At 52.8% G+C, this 18,811-nt stretch overlaps 2 protein-coding genes across 3 annotated transcripts in view; one reads left to right on the top strand and one right to left on the bottom strand.

Annotated features, from left to right (window-relative positions):
- The window catches only part of Mark4 (microtubule affinity regulating kinase 4), a 30,785-nt gene extending 28,175 nt beyond the window's left edge, over positions 1-2,610 (top strand). The window contains exon 17 of one of the 2 annotated variants that reach the window (XM_041653670.1): positions 1,342-2,610. In XM_041653670.1, the coding sequence (XP_041509604.1) occupies positions 1,342-1,678 (337 nt within the window). In that variant the 3' untranslated portion in view covers positions 1,679-2,610. The remainder of the gene's footprint in view (positions 1-1,341) is intronic. The other variant, XM_041653671.1, reaches the window with a different exon arrangement.
- Positions 2,611-5,248: 2,638 nt separating this feature from the next.
- Positions 5,249-14,733, bottom strand: Ckm (creatine kinase, M-type). The gene is made up of 8 exons (XM_041653250.1): positions 14,585-14,733; positions 11,972-12,183; positions 11,306-11,460; positions 10,746-10,878; positions 9,266-9,437; positions 7,704-7,827; positions 6,370-6,559; positions 5,249-5,634 (listed from the first exon to the last, which is right to left on the bottom strand). Exons 2-8 carry the CDS (start codon positions 12,162-12,164, stop codon positions 5,456-5,458), a joined length of 1,146 nt encoding a protein of 381 aa, XP_041509184.1. The 5' UTR covers positions 12,165-12,183; positions 14,585-14,733; the 3' UTR covers positions 5,249-5,455.
- Positions 14,734-18,811: the final 4,078 nt, after the last annotated feature.

Here is an 18,811-nt window from a genome sequence, read left to right as displayed (position 1 = left end):
TCCCCACCCTGCCTGTGTGCACGCACCCTTTCTAAGGCCCCATCTCATGCTCTAAAAGCCAACTTGCTGGGATATCCCGGGACCCCTCCACCTGCACGGAGACTGACTTCCGCCACATCACATCTTGAGCCCTGTCCCACCTGCAGCCTAATGTCCCTCCAATATTGTCCTCCGATCTGTTACCCGCATCTTCAATCCACTGCCTACAGCATGTAGGCAAATCCAGTCATGGAATAGCTAAGTATCGGCGGAGGCCCAGTCTTTCTCATTTACCTCTACTGGGTTGTGCCATTCTAGGACGAAAGAAGCCATAGTGTCTGTAAAACAAATAGATTTCACTGTGCCGTATTACAGTGTTACATCCATACTGGCTGTAGTCACACGGGTCTGCCGATCTGGTGAATGCAGTTTCAAAACCTGCCAAGGCTACAAAGAGCACAAGGCCAGCCTTGGGCAAATTAGTGAGAGCCTGTCTCAAAATTTGGGGCTTGGGAACTGGGATGTAGCTTATTGGTAGAGCCCCTGCCTAGGATCCCCCAGTGAGGGGTTGGAGTGTGGCTCAATGGTGATTGCTCACCTGGCCTACCAAACTCCAGCCCTACCAAACTCCAGCCCTACCAAACTCCAGCCCTACGATGAGGAAAAAATTAATTTGTATGTGTATATTCCAATAAAACTTTATTTACAAACGCAGGCAGCGCTACAGTTTACTCCGCCCTGATTAGTTTGACACACCACCAGTTCAGAATCCACCAGGGAGTCTCACTGGCTGGGTGTAGGTGACGTGTCTGTCTCTAAGCTGATGCCTGTGGTCAGAAGAGTGCAGGGCTCTGGTTTGCCCGCTTTGGTCCTATGCACATACCTGGCATGCACTTATTAGCCAGAACGTTGACTATCCCAAACCAAAGAGAGATGAGAGGCCCCTGAGACCTGTGAGCTGCCAGGATGCCATGCCATGCCGTGACTCAGACTGTGGCCAGCATGGGCTACACAGTGAGATCCTGTCTCAGAAAAAAAAAAAAAAAGGTTTTGTGTGTGTGCGCCCTCGCATTTGCGTGCATACATACATATACATACACATACATAGCCAGGCATGGTGGCACATTGCGTTAATCTCAGCACTTTGGGAGGCAGAAGCAGGCAGATGGACCTCTGAGTTTGAGGCTAACCTGGTCTCTAGAGTGAGTTTCACCCTTTTGGCCCATAGTTGGGGGGGGGGGGGGGCTAGCTGCATGGGACATGCAATGCAATCTTCAGTAACACTTTTATGTCCTTGTGTGGGTGGGGTTGGGGATGCGTGACCCCCTCTGCCTTGTCTGATCCCTCCTGTCCCCTCCTCAGTTGCCATCTACCTTGGGATAAAGCGGAAACCGCCCCCAGGCTGCTCCGATTCCCCTGGAGTGTGAAGCTGACCAGCTCTCGTCCTCCTGAGGCCCTAATGGCTGCCCTGCGACAAGCCACCGCAGCTGCCCGCTGCCGATGCCGGCAACCGCAGCCGTTCCTGTTGGCCTGCCTGCACGGGGGTGCGGGCGGGCCCGAGCCCCTGTCCCATTTCGAAGTAGAGGTGTGCCAGCTGCCCCGGCCCGGCCTCAGGGGCGTCCTCTTCCGCCGAGTGGCGGGCACCGCCCTGGCCTTCCGCACCCTCGTCACCCGCATCTCCAACGACCTCGAACTCTGAGCCGCCGCCACCGCCGCCATCACAGCCTGGGTCCCTTCCTCTTTTTCTGGTCCCTTTTACTTCTCCAAGAGGAAAGGGGGACAGAGGAGAGGGTGCCCCGTATCTTGACCTCAGTTTCCTCGAATTATATTGGTGGATGTGGGGACACATGACATGATGATATAAGGCTCGGCAGGGGGAGCTGGCACCTTCCTGGGGCCTCTCGTGCCCCACCCCCATCTTGCTCTGCTGCAGGGAGCTGAGGAGACTTTGGGGACAGGAGTGATGAGGGAAACTGAGGAAATTATCCCATTCAGGGAGACCTGCCAGGCATAATGACGAGACAGAACTTGGGGGTGCAGGGAGTGGGGGGGTCACAGGCAGAAACTTTCCCCTCCCCTTTATGCTCTAACCCCCTTCCGCCCCAGGCTGGCGCGGGGCACTTTGTACAAATCCCTGTATATACTCCTGTCCCTCTGCAGAGGTCTCTCGGGGAGCTGCCACTGTCACCTCTGGTTTTTAAGTTATTGCCCCCTCACCCCCTGTCAGCTCCTCATTTGCAGCCTGTTACCCAATAATTAGTAGGAGAGTCCTTCTCGTTCCCAAAGCCCTCCTTGGCCGACCTGGGGTTTTCCTTCCCGGCCCTTGGCCTGCAGGTGAGCCAGGGAGCTGGGGACTTGACCCCAACCTGTGGTTCTGCTTGCTGAGCCTTGGTTATCTCATCTGCAGAATGGGAACAGTGGGGTTGGAGGTTCAAGGACGACTACGGAGGAGGCACAACAGAACTCAGCCTCTCCCCATGAGGCCCCAGCGTTCTGTCAAACCCCCTCTTGTCCACTCGCTCCCCTCTGCCGTATTACACTGGACTCAAAACCTCTTCCTACTCAGTAATACATGTATTCAATAAACAATGACTGGTGCCCACTCCACGCTAGGCCCAGTTCTGGACACAAGTACAGAGCCCGTGTGGGTTGTAGCTGGGGCTCAGCTGGTACAGTGCTTGCTTGGAATCCCAGATTCCATCCCTGTTCTGCGAAAATCACTTGTGTTGACCGTGGTGGCACATGGCTTTAATCCCAGTGCTCTGAAGGCACACGCAAGCCTGGTCTGCAGAGAGAGTCCCAGGACAGTCGGGTACACAGAGAAACCCTGTCTGAAAACAAATCCGTGTGTGTCTGGCCTGTAATCCCAGCATGTAGGAGGTGGAGGCAGGGTAAGGGCCAGCCTGAGGTACATGAAACTACCCACAAAAAAATGCGTTCGCAGAAACCTGCTGGTGATGAGTAGTTGAGCAGCCTTTGGTTTTGCGCTGGGTTCCTGAACTAGCCCTTGTCAGTTGTCCAATCTGTCGAAGTAGCAGTGGTCAGCTTTTGACATTTGAAAGTATCGGACTCATCTCACTGTGTAGGCCAGGCTAGCCTTTCACTTACAGATGGTATCTTATGTGGGGACAGCCCAGCCATGCCTTCTGGGACCTGAATCCCCAAAGAGGCCTGACTGGGATTCTTTTTTCCTAGGTAGCCATAGCATGGCAAGAGGCTGGGTGGGTCAGCGGGCAAAGCAGACACGTGACAGACTAAATCCTCTGAGTCTTTGTCTTCAATAATGGATCAGTGCTGGGCAGTGGCGGCATGTGCCTTCAATCCTCAGCTGAGGTCCAGGGCTGTCTGTCCTCTGACATCACCTAATGTCAGAGAGAGCACAGGTGACAAAGATAACTTTCCAGATACTGGACCTTCCTGAGCAATACCATCCCTGTTTGAAAACCTCTGCTGGTCCCAGCTCCACTCCGCCATTATTATTTCATTGGTTTTTCAAGACAAGGATTCTCTGTGTAACAGCCTGGCTGCTCTGGAACTCCCTCTGTAGTCCAGGCTGGTCTCAAACTCACAGAGATCCTCCTGCCTCCGCCTCCTGAGTGCCGGGGTTAAAGGTGTGCACCACTACCTCCTGGTGAGCCATCTTTAAGACCTGGTCTTGTTTGTCTCTGACTGCCATTGGACTTTTGAAAATCCTTCTGCCTCAGCCTTCTGAGCTGGGGTTACAGGGTGCAGCTTCTGTGCCCACCTGTAAGCTTCTGAACGTGTGCCCTCCTGTTTTGAGACAGTCTCTGTAACAACTCACATGTGGTTACAGATACTTGCTGCAGTGCCCAGCTTTTGGGTTGTTTTCGGCAGGATCTCATGTGGCCAAGGCTGGCTTTGAACTCCTGATCCTCTTGCCTCCAGCTCCCAAATTCTGGAATCATAGGTATAGGGCACTCACTATGTAGACCAGGCTACCCTCAAACTCACAGAGATCCAGCTGCTGCATCTACCTCCTAACTGCTGGGACTTAGGGGGTGCACCGCCATGTCTGGCAATAACGGACTTATGTTACCCCTCTCAGTTCAAACAATTGCCCTCCCATTTGCCCTCTGGTTTTTTGTTTTTTTGTTGTTTTTTTTTTTTTTACCTAAAACCTCAGCCCAAGGACTTCCTAGTGATGGTCCAACCCGCACCCTCCACTTGAAAGCGAAAACTCTACCACTGATGAATCCAAGGTGGATGTGGCTGAGTATAGAGGGCAAGTGACAAAGGTCACATTTGGTAGAACATTTGCCTGGCATTTAGGAAGCCCTGGATTAGGTCCCCAGCATAGGCGTGGTGGTGCAAACCTGATCTCTGTGAGTTCAAGTCTAGCCTTGTCTACAGAGCAAGTTCCAGGATAGCCATGACTATGTAAAGAGGCCTTGTCTCAAAAACAAAAAGTTCAAGGTTCTTCTTGGCTCTATAATGAGATGGAAGCCAACCTGGACTACATGAGACCCTGACCTTGAAGGATCATCAACCACAGACAGAAATTGTGGCGGATTTTTTCATTTATTCCACTTGATGTATTATTTATGTGTATGATGTGGAGGGAACGCCTTTGTCAAGACTTAGCTTGGGGAGTTGGTTATTTCCTTACATCTTTTTTTTTTTTTTTTTGATTTTTCGAGACAGGGTTTCTCCGTAGCTTTTGGTTCCTGTCCTGGAACTAGCTCTTGTAGACCAGGCTGGCCTCGAACTCCCAGAGATCCGCCTGCCTCTGCCTCCCAAGTGCTGGGATTAAAGGCGTGCGCCACCACCGCCCAGCATCTCCTTACATCTTGATATGGGTGCTGGGATCAAACTCCCATCGTCAGGCTAGTGCAGCCAGGAGTTTTCACCTGGCGAGTGCCTCCTCTGACCGCCAGCTAAGCTGGGTGTGGAGGGTCTGCCATCATCTCAGGATTCGGAAGACTGAGGCAGGAGGCCAGCCTGGGCTACATGTCAAGTGCATATACCACACACAGCCAAACGTGGTGGTGCACTCCTCTAACTCCAGAACTTTGAAAAGTGGAAGCAGGAAGATTAGAGTTCAAGGCTCTCCTCAGCCACACAGGGAATTCGAGGCCAACCTGCACTGCAAGAGAGGCTATCTCAAAACAGCAACAACGAAAACCTGGCAGCTAGAGAGGGCCGAAGATGGAACAGACAGGAAACCAGTGAGACGCATATAAGGGAAGCCACGGTGGCTAGATGCCGAAGTCCCCGCTCCCTCTCCCTCAGTAGCTGTCACACTCAATGCTAAGGCCACCACGGACTTTTATTAAAGACGGGGCGTGGGGAAGCAGCCAGCGCTCCAGACGCGCTCGGTGGAGCTCCAGCTGGTGGGCGGGGCTCCGGAGAGGTGGCTTGTCATTGGCCAGAACCCCAGAGGACAGAGCCCACTGATTGGACTTCCGGGGAGGCGGGGCTCCAGCGGCTGCCGCTGGCTGGTGAGCTGGCACGGTGCCTACTTCTGTGCAGGGATCATGTCGTCGATGGACTGGCCCTTTTCCAGCTTCTTCTCCATCTCCACCATAAGTTTTACGCCATCCACCACCAGCTGCACCTGTTCAACCTCGGATGAGCCCAACCGATCGGCGTTGGAGATGTCGAACACGGCGCCCACGGCGGCCGTGTCCACGCCACCTGCGCGGAAGCAGAGGCCACGGAGGCATGAACAGGGATCAGGCGTGCCAGGACTCCCCTGTGCCCAGCTGCAAACGCTTCGGGAATTCGCTGTACTCAGATCACCGGCTCTCAATACTGGGAACCACATGCCTGGGTTTGATGGTGAGATCCTCGCTCAACCATCCAGCGTGAATTATATATAGTACAGGCTTGCTGCCAAGCCTGGACCCATACGGTGGTCTACCGAGAAAACTGACTCCCCAAAGTTGTCCTCTGACCTCCACACACGTGTCATGAAATGGGATTGCCCGCTCTCACATAGAATAAATTTAATTTTAAAAACATGCCGGGCATGGCAAGGATACTGCGTGCCTTTAAATCCCAGCACTCAGAAGGCAGAAGCAGGAGGATCTCTGAGTTCGAGGCCAGCCTGGTCTACAGAGCGAGTTTCAGACACCACAGTTCCAAGGTGAGACTGTGTCACCGTGTGTGTGTGTGTGTGTGTGTGTGTGTGTGTGTGTGTGTGAGAGAGAGAGAGAGAGAGAGAGAGAGAGAGAGAGAGAGAGAGAGAATAGTGGCTGCCTGTGGTCCAATGACCTCACTCAATTTAGTGATTGAGAATTAGAGGCTCCAGGGGTAGGGTCAGGGACGTATGTAAAAGGCACATCAAATAGCTTGGACCCCGGAACTTGCAGGGTGCCCTCTCCTCAGGAAAGAGCCCTCCCTCCTCAGACGCCGCGGGGCCGGACGCACCTGTGCCGCGCTTTTGCAGACGCAGGCGGGTGAGAATCTCCTCGAACTTGGCATGCTTGCTCAGGTTCGCCAACTTCACGTGCACGCCTCCTCGCAGCCCGGTGCCCAGGTTGGAGGGGCAGGTGAGAACGTAGCCCAGATGCTCATTCCACATGAAGGGGTGACCAGCCTTCTTGAAGATCTCTTCAATCTGAGGAGGGGAGAGGGCAACAGGGGTTAGGCTCCAAATGCTGCCTGCCAGGGTTTTCCGAGGGACCAGGTGTTAGAATATAGGTAGGGGCGGGGTTCGCCAGGGGCGGGAGTGGAGAACCAACCTGGAGGAGCTCTGGAGAGAGGGGAGAGAGGCCTATGGCAGAGATAGGGGCGGGCTTCAGACCCTCGGTGTGGGGATGGGGCTCTGAGAGGTGGGGCTCTGGCTAGGGCTAGGGTTAGAATGTTGGTAGAATGGGTTGGGGTGTCTAAATGTGGAGAAGAGTTGGGACCTTCTTGGGGAGGTGGGTAGAGTGGAATCAGAAAGAGCAAAGCTTGCTCTGTGTGTGTGTGTTTGTACGGGCGCGCATGTGTGTATGCATGTGTGTTTGGCTGTGTGTATGTGTGTGTGTGTGCGTGTGTGTGACTGTGTGTGTCTATGTTTGTGTATACATGTGTGTGCACACGCATGTATGTAAGTGTGTATGCCTGTGTGTATGTGTGTGCATGCATGTGTATATATGTGTGCACGTGTGTGTATGGGTGTGTATACATGTGTGTGCGTGCATGTGTGTGTCTATATATGCATATATTCATGTGTGGATTTATTGTGTGTGCATGTGCATGTCCATGTGTATGTGTGTGTCTCTGCATGTGTGTATACCTGTGTGTATGTGCGTGTGTGTGTGCGCTTGTGTGTGTGTGTACGTGTGTATGTATATAAGAGGTGGAGACTGGGGGGCTGGAGAGATGGCTCAGAGGTTAAGAGCACTGGCTGCTCTTCCAAAGGTCCTGAGTTCAGTTCCCAGCAACCACATGGTGGCTCACAACCATCTGTAATGAGGTCTGGTGCCCTCTTCTGGCCTGCAGTCATACACACAGACAGAACATTGTATACATAATAAATAAAATAGACGTTGTGATTTAAAAAATAAGTTAAAAAAAGAGGCGGAGATTTAAAAAAACAAAAATTATGCGGAGATTGGAAAATTAATGGGGAAAAGCCAGAGGGGTCTTGGTATCTGTGGAAGGAGAGGAGTCTTGGGCACTGGGCTTGGTGGTGGGGAAGGGCGGGTCTGGGTCTAAGAAGGGGCGTGGCTTTACAAAGTGAGTGTTGTGGTCAGGATGCAGTCACAGATACCCACCTTCTGCAGGCCCACGCAGAAGCGGCGGAAAACCTCCTTCATGTTGCCTCCCTTCTCCATGGAGATCACGCGGAGGTGGTCCTCCTCGTTCACCCACACCAGGAAGCTTTTGTTGTCGTTGTGCCTAAGAAGGGGCAACCCAAGGCCTAGAAGTCAGCAGGAGTGCCATGGCCCAAGAAACTAAAGGAGTTCATTTGTCCAAACACAGTCTTTTTCTTTGGGCACTGGGGGACGTGAATGAGGTCCATCGGGTTCACAATCACACATCTACAAAACTTCAGTCTTAGCTTGACTCCTCGCTTCCCGGCTGTTATCTTACCACCCAAAAGGCTGAGGCGGGAAGATCTGCAGTGTGAGGCCAGCGTGAGGCAATGGACCTCCTATGACCACAAGGTCACATCGAAATGTTATCCATTCCGGTTCCAAGCTTTGCATCCCAGGATTCTAATATTTCAACTGTCTTTAGTTTTTCAAAATTATTATTAATGTAATAATTTGACTTAGTATAATTTTTTATTCAGAAAGGGGGTGTTGGTGTGAAGCCCAGGCTGCCCTTGAACTGGTTGCTAATCCTTCCGTCTCATTCTCTGCAGTGTGATGATTGCAGGCATGCGTCACCAAGCCTGGTTTTATTATTATTAAAACTAAATTTTCATACATGTATTTTGTTGCAAAATGGATTTTTGTAAACGTGATCTTTGTTCCGGAATGGTTCCTGCCATCAAGTGATCCTTCTGCCTCAGGCTGCTGGAGTAACTGTTGCTACAGGTGTGTATGGTCAAACACCTAGTAAAAGAGCTGAGATTTCAGCTGAGAGAATGGTTCAAGTATGAACATTTTGTTTTCTTTGTCATACTGAGGATTAACCCTGAGCCCTATGCATGCCAGTCAGATGCCCTGCCACTGAGCCACATCTCCAGTCCCACATGGGGGGGAGGGGCATGGGCTCTACCACTGAGCCACACCCCAGCCCCTCACTGGGGGATTCTAGGCAGGGGCTCTACCACTGAGCCACACCCCAGCCCCTCACGGGGGATTCTAGGCAGGGGCTCTACCCCTGAGCCACACCCCAGCCCCTCACTGGAGGATTCTAGGCAGGGGCTCTACCACTGAGCCACACTCCACTCCAACACTCTTTTCAGGTTTTTGTTTTGTTTTGTTTTAACTATATTTTTCAAGAAAGGGTTTCTTTGTGTAGACCAGTCTGGCCTTGAACTCACAGAGATTCACCTGCTTCTGCCTCTGGAGTGCTAGAGTTAAAGGTGTGAGCCACCATCGACTTCTTTTCAGTTTTTATTTTGAGGCCCATTCTGGCTTCAAACTCCCTGTAGTTTTGCTGGCCCTGAACTTGGAGCCTCCCACCTAGACCTTCCAGGGGCTGCAATGAGAGGCCTATGCAGTAGGACTGTCTAATGTCAGTTCCTCACTGGGCTTCTTTGGTCCAAGGTTTGTAAACTCTGCCACCTGACCGGGGCTGGACAGACTTGGAAGGCAAGGTCATGGTCTCATCCACAGAGAAGGGTCAGGAAAGAGAGGGCTGGAAAGAGAAGGAAGGGACTCACCAGATGCCACGGGCGTCAGGCCAGTCCCGGGCCATGCCTGAGGCCAGCAGCAGAGGGGACACAGGCTTGTCAAACAGGAAGTGGTCATCGATGAGCTGCTGCTGTTCCTGCTCCGTCATGCCCTTCAGGGGGTAGTACTTGCCCTTGAACTCACCCGTCAGGCTGTTGAGAGCTGAGGGGCCGCAGGAGAGCAATAGATATTCTCGCTTCAGCTGGGGTGCCCAGGCTGGGGGGCCCCACATTGCTGCCCCTGATACCCTGGGCCTGGGCATCAAAGACGTCTCCAAACCACTACACTCCACGTCTAAACCCAAACACATGTCCTGTCCCAAGAATTCATGGGCCTCCCCCCTTGTCTGCCTATGTCCCCTCGTCTGCCCATGCCCCCCCCCATATGCTCATGTCCCCAAGACATAAACTGATACTCCAACCCTGCCTACTTGCAAGGGTATGATTCCTGGACCTGGCTTTTAATGTTTTTGTTTCTGAGCGTGGGCCTCATCGTATAGCCTAAGCTGACCTCAAACTCACTGTGTGTGACTTAATCACAGAGGGCCACTGTAAAAATGGCCACTATGGAGCTGGGAAGCAGAGGCAGGTAAGTTTGAGGCCAACCTGATCTACATAGTGAGTTCCATAGCGAGGACTGTAGAGAGACTCTACCTCAAAAAAAAAAAATTTCCATTATAGAATTTATGTCTTGTGCCAGCTACGGGCACACACTTGTAATCCCAGTATTTGGGAGGCTGAGGCAGGAAAGATCACTAGTTGGAGACCTGCCTGCGCTACACAAAGAATCTTTGTCTCAATGAAACAAAAGAGATGTTTGCACTACTACAAACATTTGATATTGTTTGTTTTGATCTCTTAGTTTTGTTCTTTGGGGTTTTGTTTGTTTGGTTGGTTGGGGTTTTGTTTTGTTTTGTTTTGTTGTTTTGTTTCTCAAGACAGGATTTCTCTGTACAGCCCTGGCTGTCCTGGAACTCACTCTGTAGACCAGGCTGAACTCACAGAGATCCTCCTGCCTCTGCCTCGGAGTGCTAGGATCAAAGGAATGTACTATTGCCTGGCCTGATTTTTTGTTTTTGAGGCAGAGTCTCACTATGAATTTGTGGTAATCCTCCTGCCTCAGCCTTCCAAGTACTGGGATTACAAGTATAGGGTACCAGGCCCAGGTCAACTAACAGGAGCCACCCTCTGAGGGTTCTCTGCCACACTGGCCAGATTCACCTTGTCACCTCGCCCATTTTGAGAAATCTCAGCCGGAGCAATGTTTGTTGAATTAATGAATCAATGAGTGAATGAACTATGAGTGAACACTGAGCGTGAAGAGCCTGAGGCAGCTGAGTGCAGGACTTCCCAGACTGCCTCCGTGGGAGAGGCCCCCAACCGGGAGCACAGGTAATGCAGTCAGCCTTCTAGACAAGGCCAGCTCTAACGGAACCGGAACCAGAGCTGGGTGCAGGTGTTGGGTCTTTACCTTCCACAGACAGCTTCTCCACGGCTCGGCGCTCTCCGCGGGAGCAGTGCGGAGGCAGCGTGTAGCCCTTGATGCTGCGGCCAGTGCGCACGCGGCTGCTCAGCACGTAGTTGGGGTCCAGGTCGTCTCCGCCCTGGGGGAACGCTGGGGTGTCAAGGAAGGCAGACCTGGCCAGCCCTGGTCTCCCCAAGAACCTCATGGGGCTCTCACTCCAGATCCTCCTTAAGTCTCACTGCAAACCATCCAGGGCATCCTCAGTCCTCCCGGGTGCCCCCCATGTCCTCCAGGGTCTCTCCACTTCCTTCTGGGTCTGCCCTAGCTGCTCTAGGGTCTCCCTAGGTCCCCTTAGATCTCCCCTAGATTCTCCCAGGTCCCTGAGTTGGCACTGAGCTCCTTCCTGCACCCCCACCCCGCCCAGCCTCACTGCCCACTCCCCACACCTGCCCTCAGGACGCTCCAAGTGCCAGTTCCCCGGGAGCCCGCTAATCTGTCTGTCCCTCCCTCTATCTGTACTTTTCTCCCCATCTCTGTGCCAACCCCGCTCCTTGGGGCCTACTGACCTTGAGGTTCTCGTGATTGAGGTCAGTCTTATGCTTGTCTGTGGGTTTGTAGCCGCCATGGCGGTCCTGGATGATGGGGTCAAACAGGTCCTTGAAGACCGTATAGGACTCCTCATCACCAGCCACACAGCCTACCGTCATGATGAAAGGGTGACCTGCAGGGTGGGGCTGAGGTCAGCATCGGAAGTTTAGGCTTGTAGGTGTCCAATATGGGAAAAAGAGCCATTTCAGGGGCCAGGTAAATGGGGCCAAAGTGTCCCTGAATCGTAGCGTCTCAGCTCAAAATGTTGAGAAGCTCACACAATCCATTTCCACAGAGGATCCAGGTAACAGACTTGAAGGACCCACACATGGGCAGGGACTGCAGCTCAGAGGTAGAGCCCCTGCCTAGAATCGCCCAGTGAGGGGCTGGGGTGTGGCTCAGTGGTAGAGCCCCTGCCTAGAATCGCCCAGTGAGGGGCTGGGGTGTGGCTCAGTGGTAGAGCCCCTGCCTAGAATCCCCCAGTGAGGGGCTGGAGTGTGACTCAGTGGTAGAATAGACCTAGCATACAGGAAGGAAGTCCTAGATTTTATTAGAAGGAAGGGAGGGTAGGAGGGATCCCAGACTCCCTGGGATAAGCAGGTGACCTCCAGCCCTCTGGTCTGTCTGCCCCACTGTAGCCTCACCTGGATTGTCCACCCCAGTCTGGATGACATCGTCCAGAGTGAAGCCGGAAGGGGTCTCCTTATCTCGAAGCTTCTTGTAGAGGTCAGGAGTCAGCACCTTGGCCATGTGGTTGTTGTGCTTGCTGAGGTCGGGGTATTCCTCCTCAGGCTTGTAGTTCAGCTTGAACTTGTTGTGAGTGTTGCCGAAGGGCATGGTGGCGGCTTGTGGGACCCTGCGGGCAGAGGGGATGTGAGCTCAGGCTGAGGAACCAAGCTGCTGGGCTCGAGGCCAGTCAGACCAGGGGCTTGAAGCAGGAGTTCCCTCTCTGAGAACCCAGCCTAAGTTGCCTAATATGACCAAATGCTGGCTGTGTGACCTTGCTAGGGACCTAGTCTCTCTAGCTGAGGAAGAAGGTGGAACACTTTGTCTGCAGCCAGAGAAGTACAGGGATAGACGTAGAGGACCTGGGCGCTGGGGCTCAGCTGGCAGAGTGCTTGCCAAGAACCAGCAAAACCGGATGTAGTGCCTTGTGCCTATAATCCCAGCAGTTAGAGGGTCAGGAGTTCAAGATCATCCTCAGCTACTTAGAGAGTTGGATGTCTGCCTGAACTACAGGAGAGTCTGTCTCAATCCAGAGAGACTGAATATAGGCTTTGGCTGGGCACGATGGCCCATGGCTGTAATTCCAAGACTCTGGAGCTGAGGCAGGAGAATTGCAGTGAGTTCAGGGGCAGCCTGGGCTACAGAGTGAGACCCTGCCTTTAAATAAATAAAAATAAATAAGTAAAATGAATAATAAGAGTAAAGGATCTGGAATCAGATGGCCTGGGTTTGAATCGCAGCTCTGCTATTTACAAGCTGTGTGACTTGGAGCAACTTGTTTGACGTCTCTGTTTCCTTATCTATAAAGCGGAGACTATGACAGCGTTTACCTCTGTGGCGGGATTAAGGACAGGTAAAGCACCCGGGCCAGTGCCTGGCATGTAACACACATTATTTTATTTAGTTATTGTTCTTGGGTATGTGGCGGTTTTAACGAGAACGGCCCCCACATGCTCACGTTTGAATGTTTGGTAGCCAGTTGGTGGAACTATTTAGGAAGGATTGGGAGGTGTGGCCTTGTTGGGGAATGCTTGTCACTAGGGGTAGGCTTTGAGGTTTGAAAAGTCCACCTCATCTCTGCCTTTGGTTGTGGATAGATGTAAGTTCCCATTACTGCTCCAGCACCATGCATGCCTGCCAGCTGGTACACTCTCTACCATGATGGTCACGGACTCTGACCCTCGGGTACTGTGTGAACCCTAAATGAATGTTTTCTTTTTTAAGTTGCTTTGGTGGTGTATGGTGTTTTGTTGCAGAAATTAAAAATCAATGCCAACAAGCTCTGTGTGAGGACCAGGTGGAGATTATATGTGCACACCTGAGGAGGGATAAAGGCTCTGTTGAGTTACCCAAGCCAGATCAGTCCAGGTAAGGGCACAGGAAAGGGTTCTGGAGGCTCCTGGGTGCTGGGATTAAAGGCATGCACCACTCTGCTGGGCACCAGCTTTTTCCGTTGGTTTTTTGTTAAGGGGTGTGGACTCGTGTTTGGACTGGGTCCTGAGGCTTACAAAATAAACAGTTTACCGCGGGAGCCACCTCTCCAGTCCCATCATTTTTAGTCTGTTGCTATTGTTTTATTTTATTGCTTTTATTGACCAGATCCCTGCAGTTCTGACAATGGGAGACATCAGAGGTGGAAGGCAGGGGTGATGACAGGCCCAGTTGGGAGAAGAAGGTGGGGCAGGACAGAGACCCAAGCCCTTGCTGCTGGTGCTCTGTGGCTATTTTTAGATGCTCCCAACCCCCACTGCCACCTGCCCCTCTGCTCATGCAGGCTCGCCTTGCACTAAGTCAGCATAGAGACAGGTGGGCTGGAGTGGCCAGGAGGACACGCAGCCAGGCCCTAGGGCTCAAGGACACCCTGAGCTTCCATCCCAGACCTCTCCCTTCAGAGGATGCCCCCCAGCATGTCAGGGACACCCCAGGAGACACTGAGGCAAGAGACAGAAGGAGAAAGCACCCCATAGTTCCCCAACATGACCCATGATCTCTAAGATCACAAGGTAAACTGAGTCATGTAGTCACATCCTCAAGATCCCAGAGACAGCCAGCCAGAGGGCCTCGGTCAGGAGAGCCAGGGACTGCAAGACAGCTCATCGCAGGACACTGAGAATTTGAATCTGATCCCCAGACACACAGGGTGGGAGAAGAGACTCGATTCTCCAAAGTTGTCCTCTGACCTCTGTCACAGGTGCACTGGGACCCGTTCCCCGAACCCCCACACAAAATACATGTAATCATTCTTAAAACTTAACAACCAAAGAGAGAGAGTTAGGGACAAAACACAGACCCATGACAAAGTTAAAGGGCCACTGACAGGTCACCTGCCTCTTTTGCTGATAATTCTGCTCAGCACTAGTCCCAGACTTCCCTGCCTTGCAAGCAGGGATCCTTGGCAGCTGAGACCTCGGTGGCCCAAACATTTGTCCCCACAATTTGTGCTGCAGAATTCACAAGCATAGCACTACAGGACCCTTGGACTCCCCACTCCCAATCCCAACCCTGACAACTCCCCCACAACCAGGCCCTACCTGACTGGGTGGCTTGGGAGAGGCTGTCTCTGTCGTGGAGGGAAGGCTGACCCGGGGGCAGAGCCTGCAGCCCCTGGGTTATATAGAGGAGCCTGCAGGGTGTCATTGGTCAGGAGGGGTTGTCCCCAGGGAGGAGCCCCTGAGGGCAGCTGAGCTCTCTGCTCATTGCCCGGGCACTGTGCCCACCCTGAACCCAGGCGTGTTGTGTGCCCAGCCCCATGGCCTTGTATGGGCTGCCCCAGGGGCTGGCCTGTTCACTGGTTCCCAGACCAAGTGCTGAGTCGAGCTGGCGGGGAACAGCTGGCCCCAGGCCGGGAACATGGAACAGTAATACTTTGGGTGCCCCAGGCACGTAGAAACCCTGGCCCTCAAGCCTGTTGTAGCCTGCCTCAGGCCCCGTAGCCTTGACGGCAGTCAGCACCCTCCCCTGGGCCTCATTGCTTCTGAGAGTCAGCATATAGGAGAAACATTTCATTTTGGTTTTGTTTGTGTTTTTGAACTGGAGTGTTACTCTGTAGCCAAGGTGTCCCAGGAACTCAGTATGCAGTCCAGGCTGACTTTAGACTTGTGGTAATCTTCCTGTGCCTCACCTCCCAAGTAGGATTACTTTGGTATTTATTTATTTTGACTTTTTAAGACAAGGTTTCACTATGTGGCCCAGTCTGGCTTTGCACTCGTGGCAATCCCCCTGCCTCAGCCTCCCAGGTGTTGGGATTCCAGGTGTGTGTCATTTTTTGCAGTCATGGACCTCATATGTGCCAGGCAAGCTCTGTCCCTCACAGCCACACCTCTATCCTGCAGAACCTGGGGCGAGTTTTGCAGTAAGAGCCAAGGGCCCCCAGATTCTGGGGACGACACATGAGAGGCCTGTGGTCATCCAGCTGCAGAGAGAGCAATGACGATGGCCAAAGTTCTAGAACCAGGCACAGTTTTACCCCGGGATCCTGAACTGGCTGCTCCCGCTACTGGGGAACTGACAGGGAAAGAAGCAGAAACAGAGAGCTACTCTACTAGAGTGAAGGCAAACCTGGGCCTGCGGGAAGTAGTGGCCACCCTCGGCCTGCCCCCCTCACCCTGATCCACTGGGGACAGGATTATTTTTAGAGAGAGCTTCTCCGCAGTGGCCTCAGAGTCCAAGGCTCAGGCACTGAGATGGGGGGGCCCAGGCAGCAGGTGTTCGGAGGGCCACCACGTGCCCGGGTTAATTATAGCCAGGCATCTCGGGTGTCCCCAGGCCTTGCCTCCATACATGGGCAACCTAGACCCCTGGAGGCTGCTCCATCCCCAGGGAAAGGCAGGCTGGGTGGTCCCTGAACTGTGGAGGGCAGACTGGAACAGGACAGAGTATGACAGGAGTTTCCACCTCAGCTATGACCAAGGACCTCAGCGACTGAGCAGGGGATGTGTGGAAGCTTCTGGAAGGCACCGGGATTGCAGGGACTGGACCTCTTTCTTCAGGATTGCCTCGGATTCCTTTGGATTCCTGCTCGGTGGCTAGCGTGGTTTCACCCCAATCCTTTCCCATTTCTGGCCTGGCTAGCAAGGGTAGCCTGCTCTGGGGGGCAGAGAAGGGAAGAAGGGCTTAAAAATGTACTTGGGGTTCAACCTCTGGCCCTGGCACCCCATGTTCCTTGCCAGTCATGGTAGATGGGCAAAGGCTGGAAGAGCTAAAAGAAACCAGGTTTCAAGAGTTTGAGGCCAGCTCGGTCTACTGAGTGAGTTCCAGGACAGCCTGGGCCACACAGAGAAACCCTGTCTCAAAACAAAACAAAACAACAACAACAACAAAATGCCTAAGTTTATTGAACACTTACTGGGAAAACAGAGGATACGTGGTGTGAACTCCCAACCTCCTGACTGGTATGGATGGACAGGTCAATAGACCTTTGAAGGGTATCCGATAACAGTGCTGTTTCAGATGAGGTAAATCAAGGCAGGCCTCTGAGGAGGAAATGTGACATCTGGTGTGGAAAGCCAGCTATGGAGGGAGGGAGCTGAGGGAAGAGCTGGTGCCAAGGTCCTGAGGCAGGAGCACTGAGGGAGACAGAAATGGACACCGTCAGGGAAGGGACGGCTAGGAAGAGTCTCTGCTATCTGTTTGCACCTGATGGGAACCCGTGACAGCTACAGGCAGAGAGGTGGGCTCTGGCCATCCCACACACTCCAGGTCCCTGAGGACCCCTTACGGGACATTCAACTTTTTATTTGTTTGTTTGTTTTTTGAGACAGGGTTTCTCTATAGCTTTGGAGCCTGTCCTGGAACTAGCTCTTGTAGACCAGGATGGCCTCGAACTCACAGAGATCCACCTGCCTCTGCCTCCCGAGTTCTGGGATAAAAGTCGTGTACCACCACTTCTTGGCGACATTTTTTTTTAAATTAAAAGGATTACATGCATCTGTTTTTGTTTGTCTCTGAGGGCAAGTGGGGAGGGACACCGTGGAAGTCGGAAGACATTTCCTGGTAGTCGGTTCCTTCTTTTGCTCTGTGGGTCCTGGGAATTGAACTCAGGTTGTCAAGTTTGGCTGCCAGTGCCTTTACTGCGGAGCCATCTTGCCAGCCCTCAGCATTCTTGTTGGCTACTGTAGATTTCTGTGTTGGGAGCTGGAGGGGTAGGCTCGGGGATATCCTGGGGTTCTATATCACCTGTCTTTTGAGATGCTCTGAGCGTTTACACAGTACTCAGTCAACACTCTCACCGGTAAAGCCCAGAGAGGTTAAACAAACAGCCCAAGAGCAAACAGCTAGGAAGGGGTAAAACTGCCTACCAGAGGGACACAGGGCTGCCCAGAAGGTGAAGAGCTTTGGTGAAAATGATGTCCTGGTCTCTCGGTATCATCAGGCTGTGTCCCTAGTCCTTAGTCCCTCACAACTGGTCATGTCCACCCTCCCTGTGTTAGGGCCTGAGGATTAGTGGGTGGAACTGGGATTGGTCAAAAGCTGGAAGTTTTGAGAAGGTTGGGGGCCCAGGCTGTCCTGACCCCACAGAGACCGTCCTGCCTCAGTTTCCAGAGCAATACCGCCATAGGCAGGAGCCACTACACTGTATTTTGTTTGTTAGCAGTTTTGAGGTCTTGCTACCGTGTAGCCCAGGCTAGCTTAGAACTCCCAGACAGTCATCCTATCTCAGTCTCCTAGTTGCTGGGATTACAGACATGAACGACCTTCTCATCTGAGCCTCAGTTTCCCCATCTTCACATGACCCTGGCCAGGGAGCCCACCTTGGAGTATGGCTGTGTGATCCTGAGAAGTCACCCAGCCTCTCTGTGCCTCATCTTTACAGTGGGGGAGAGTGGAGGAAAGCAATGTGCACAGAGAATTTGGCACAGGCCCTTGTTTGGGTGTGCAGCTGGGACCGAGGCCATTCTAACAATGCCTTCCTGGAGGTTTGCTTCTAATCTTTATCTCCTGTAATCCCCCGATGCTGCTTTGTGCGGGTAAGGAAACAGGTCATGTGGAGAGAAGGCGGCCAGATTAGGATGTGGACACAAATCTACCCAACCCGATTTGTAGGGGAGTCACTTCTCTCCTTCCGCCAGATGGGTCCCAGGGTCAGGCTGGGCGGCAAACCCTTTAGTGGCTGAGCCATTTCACCCGCCCCATTCAAAGATCTTTGGAGGAGCTGCTTACAACAGCGTCCGAAAAGTAGGTTTCCTCTCCGGGTCTGGTTCTGTAAACCAGGAACAGGAGACCAGAGATGGGGTGTATGCCAGCAGATGACACTTCTGGGGTCTGCATCTATTTCATGATGACCGTGGGACAGATCCATTGTTAGTGTCTGGGTGGAGCTTAGTTGCCTCTTCAGTCCTGGGCTCTGGAAATAACTAGAAACGTAACAAGATGAGTTTGGATTTATGTCAATTGCACTCAGGTTTCAGGACGTTGTCCTGCGTTCCGTACTCACAGTTTCAATGTGACAGACACTTGTCCCCCGGTGTGTGCAGGGGTGAAAACGCTGGAGGTCACGAGGCTGCGAGTCCTAAGAGGGGGTTCGCAGAGGGCTTCCTGAGGGAGGACCCCTTGGCCTGGGCTCCGGCGGATGGCGCACCGTGGGCTGCTCCGTGGACCCGCAGCGCCATCTGGCGGCATTGTCGCGCACTGCAGGGGCCTTTCGTGACGGTTCTAACCCAATGGGCTCAGTCACCCTGCAATTATGGGCACCTAAGTCGTGTCAATGCAGTCTTGCCCTTGAGAAAAGCAAGAGAGAGACAAAGCGCCTGTTGTAGAAT

Source organism: Microtus oregoni, unplaced genomic scaffold, assembly GCF_018167655.1.
Source record: "Microtus oregoni isolate MIOR12 unplaced genomic scaffold, Mior012 000006F_ref0000085, whole genome shotgun sequence".
NCBI classification, from domain to species: Eukaryota; Metazoa; Chordata; class Mammalia; order Rodentia; family Cricetidae; genus Microtus; species Microtus oregoni.
Note: the sequence above shows the minus strand (reverse complement) of the source record. Positions and strands in the feature narration are given on the sequence as shown.

Coding starts and splice junctions, on each gene's coding strand:
- Ckm (XM_041653250.1), bottom strand. CDS start 12,164: ATGCCCTTCGGCAACACTCACAACAAGTTCAAGCTGAACTACAAGCCT. Junction 10,879..11,305: donor TCAATCACGAGAACCTCAAG/GTCAGTAGGCCC, acceptor GCGTTCCCCCAG/GGCGGAGACGACCTGGACCC. Junction 7,828..9,265: donor CCTGACGCCCGTGGCATCTG/GTGAGTCCCTTC, acceptor GCCCCTTCTTAG/GCACAACGACAACAAAAGCT.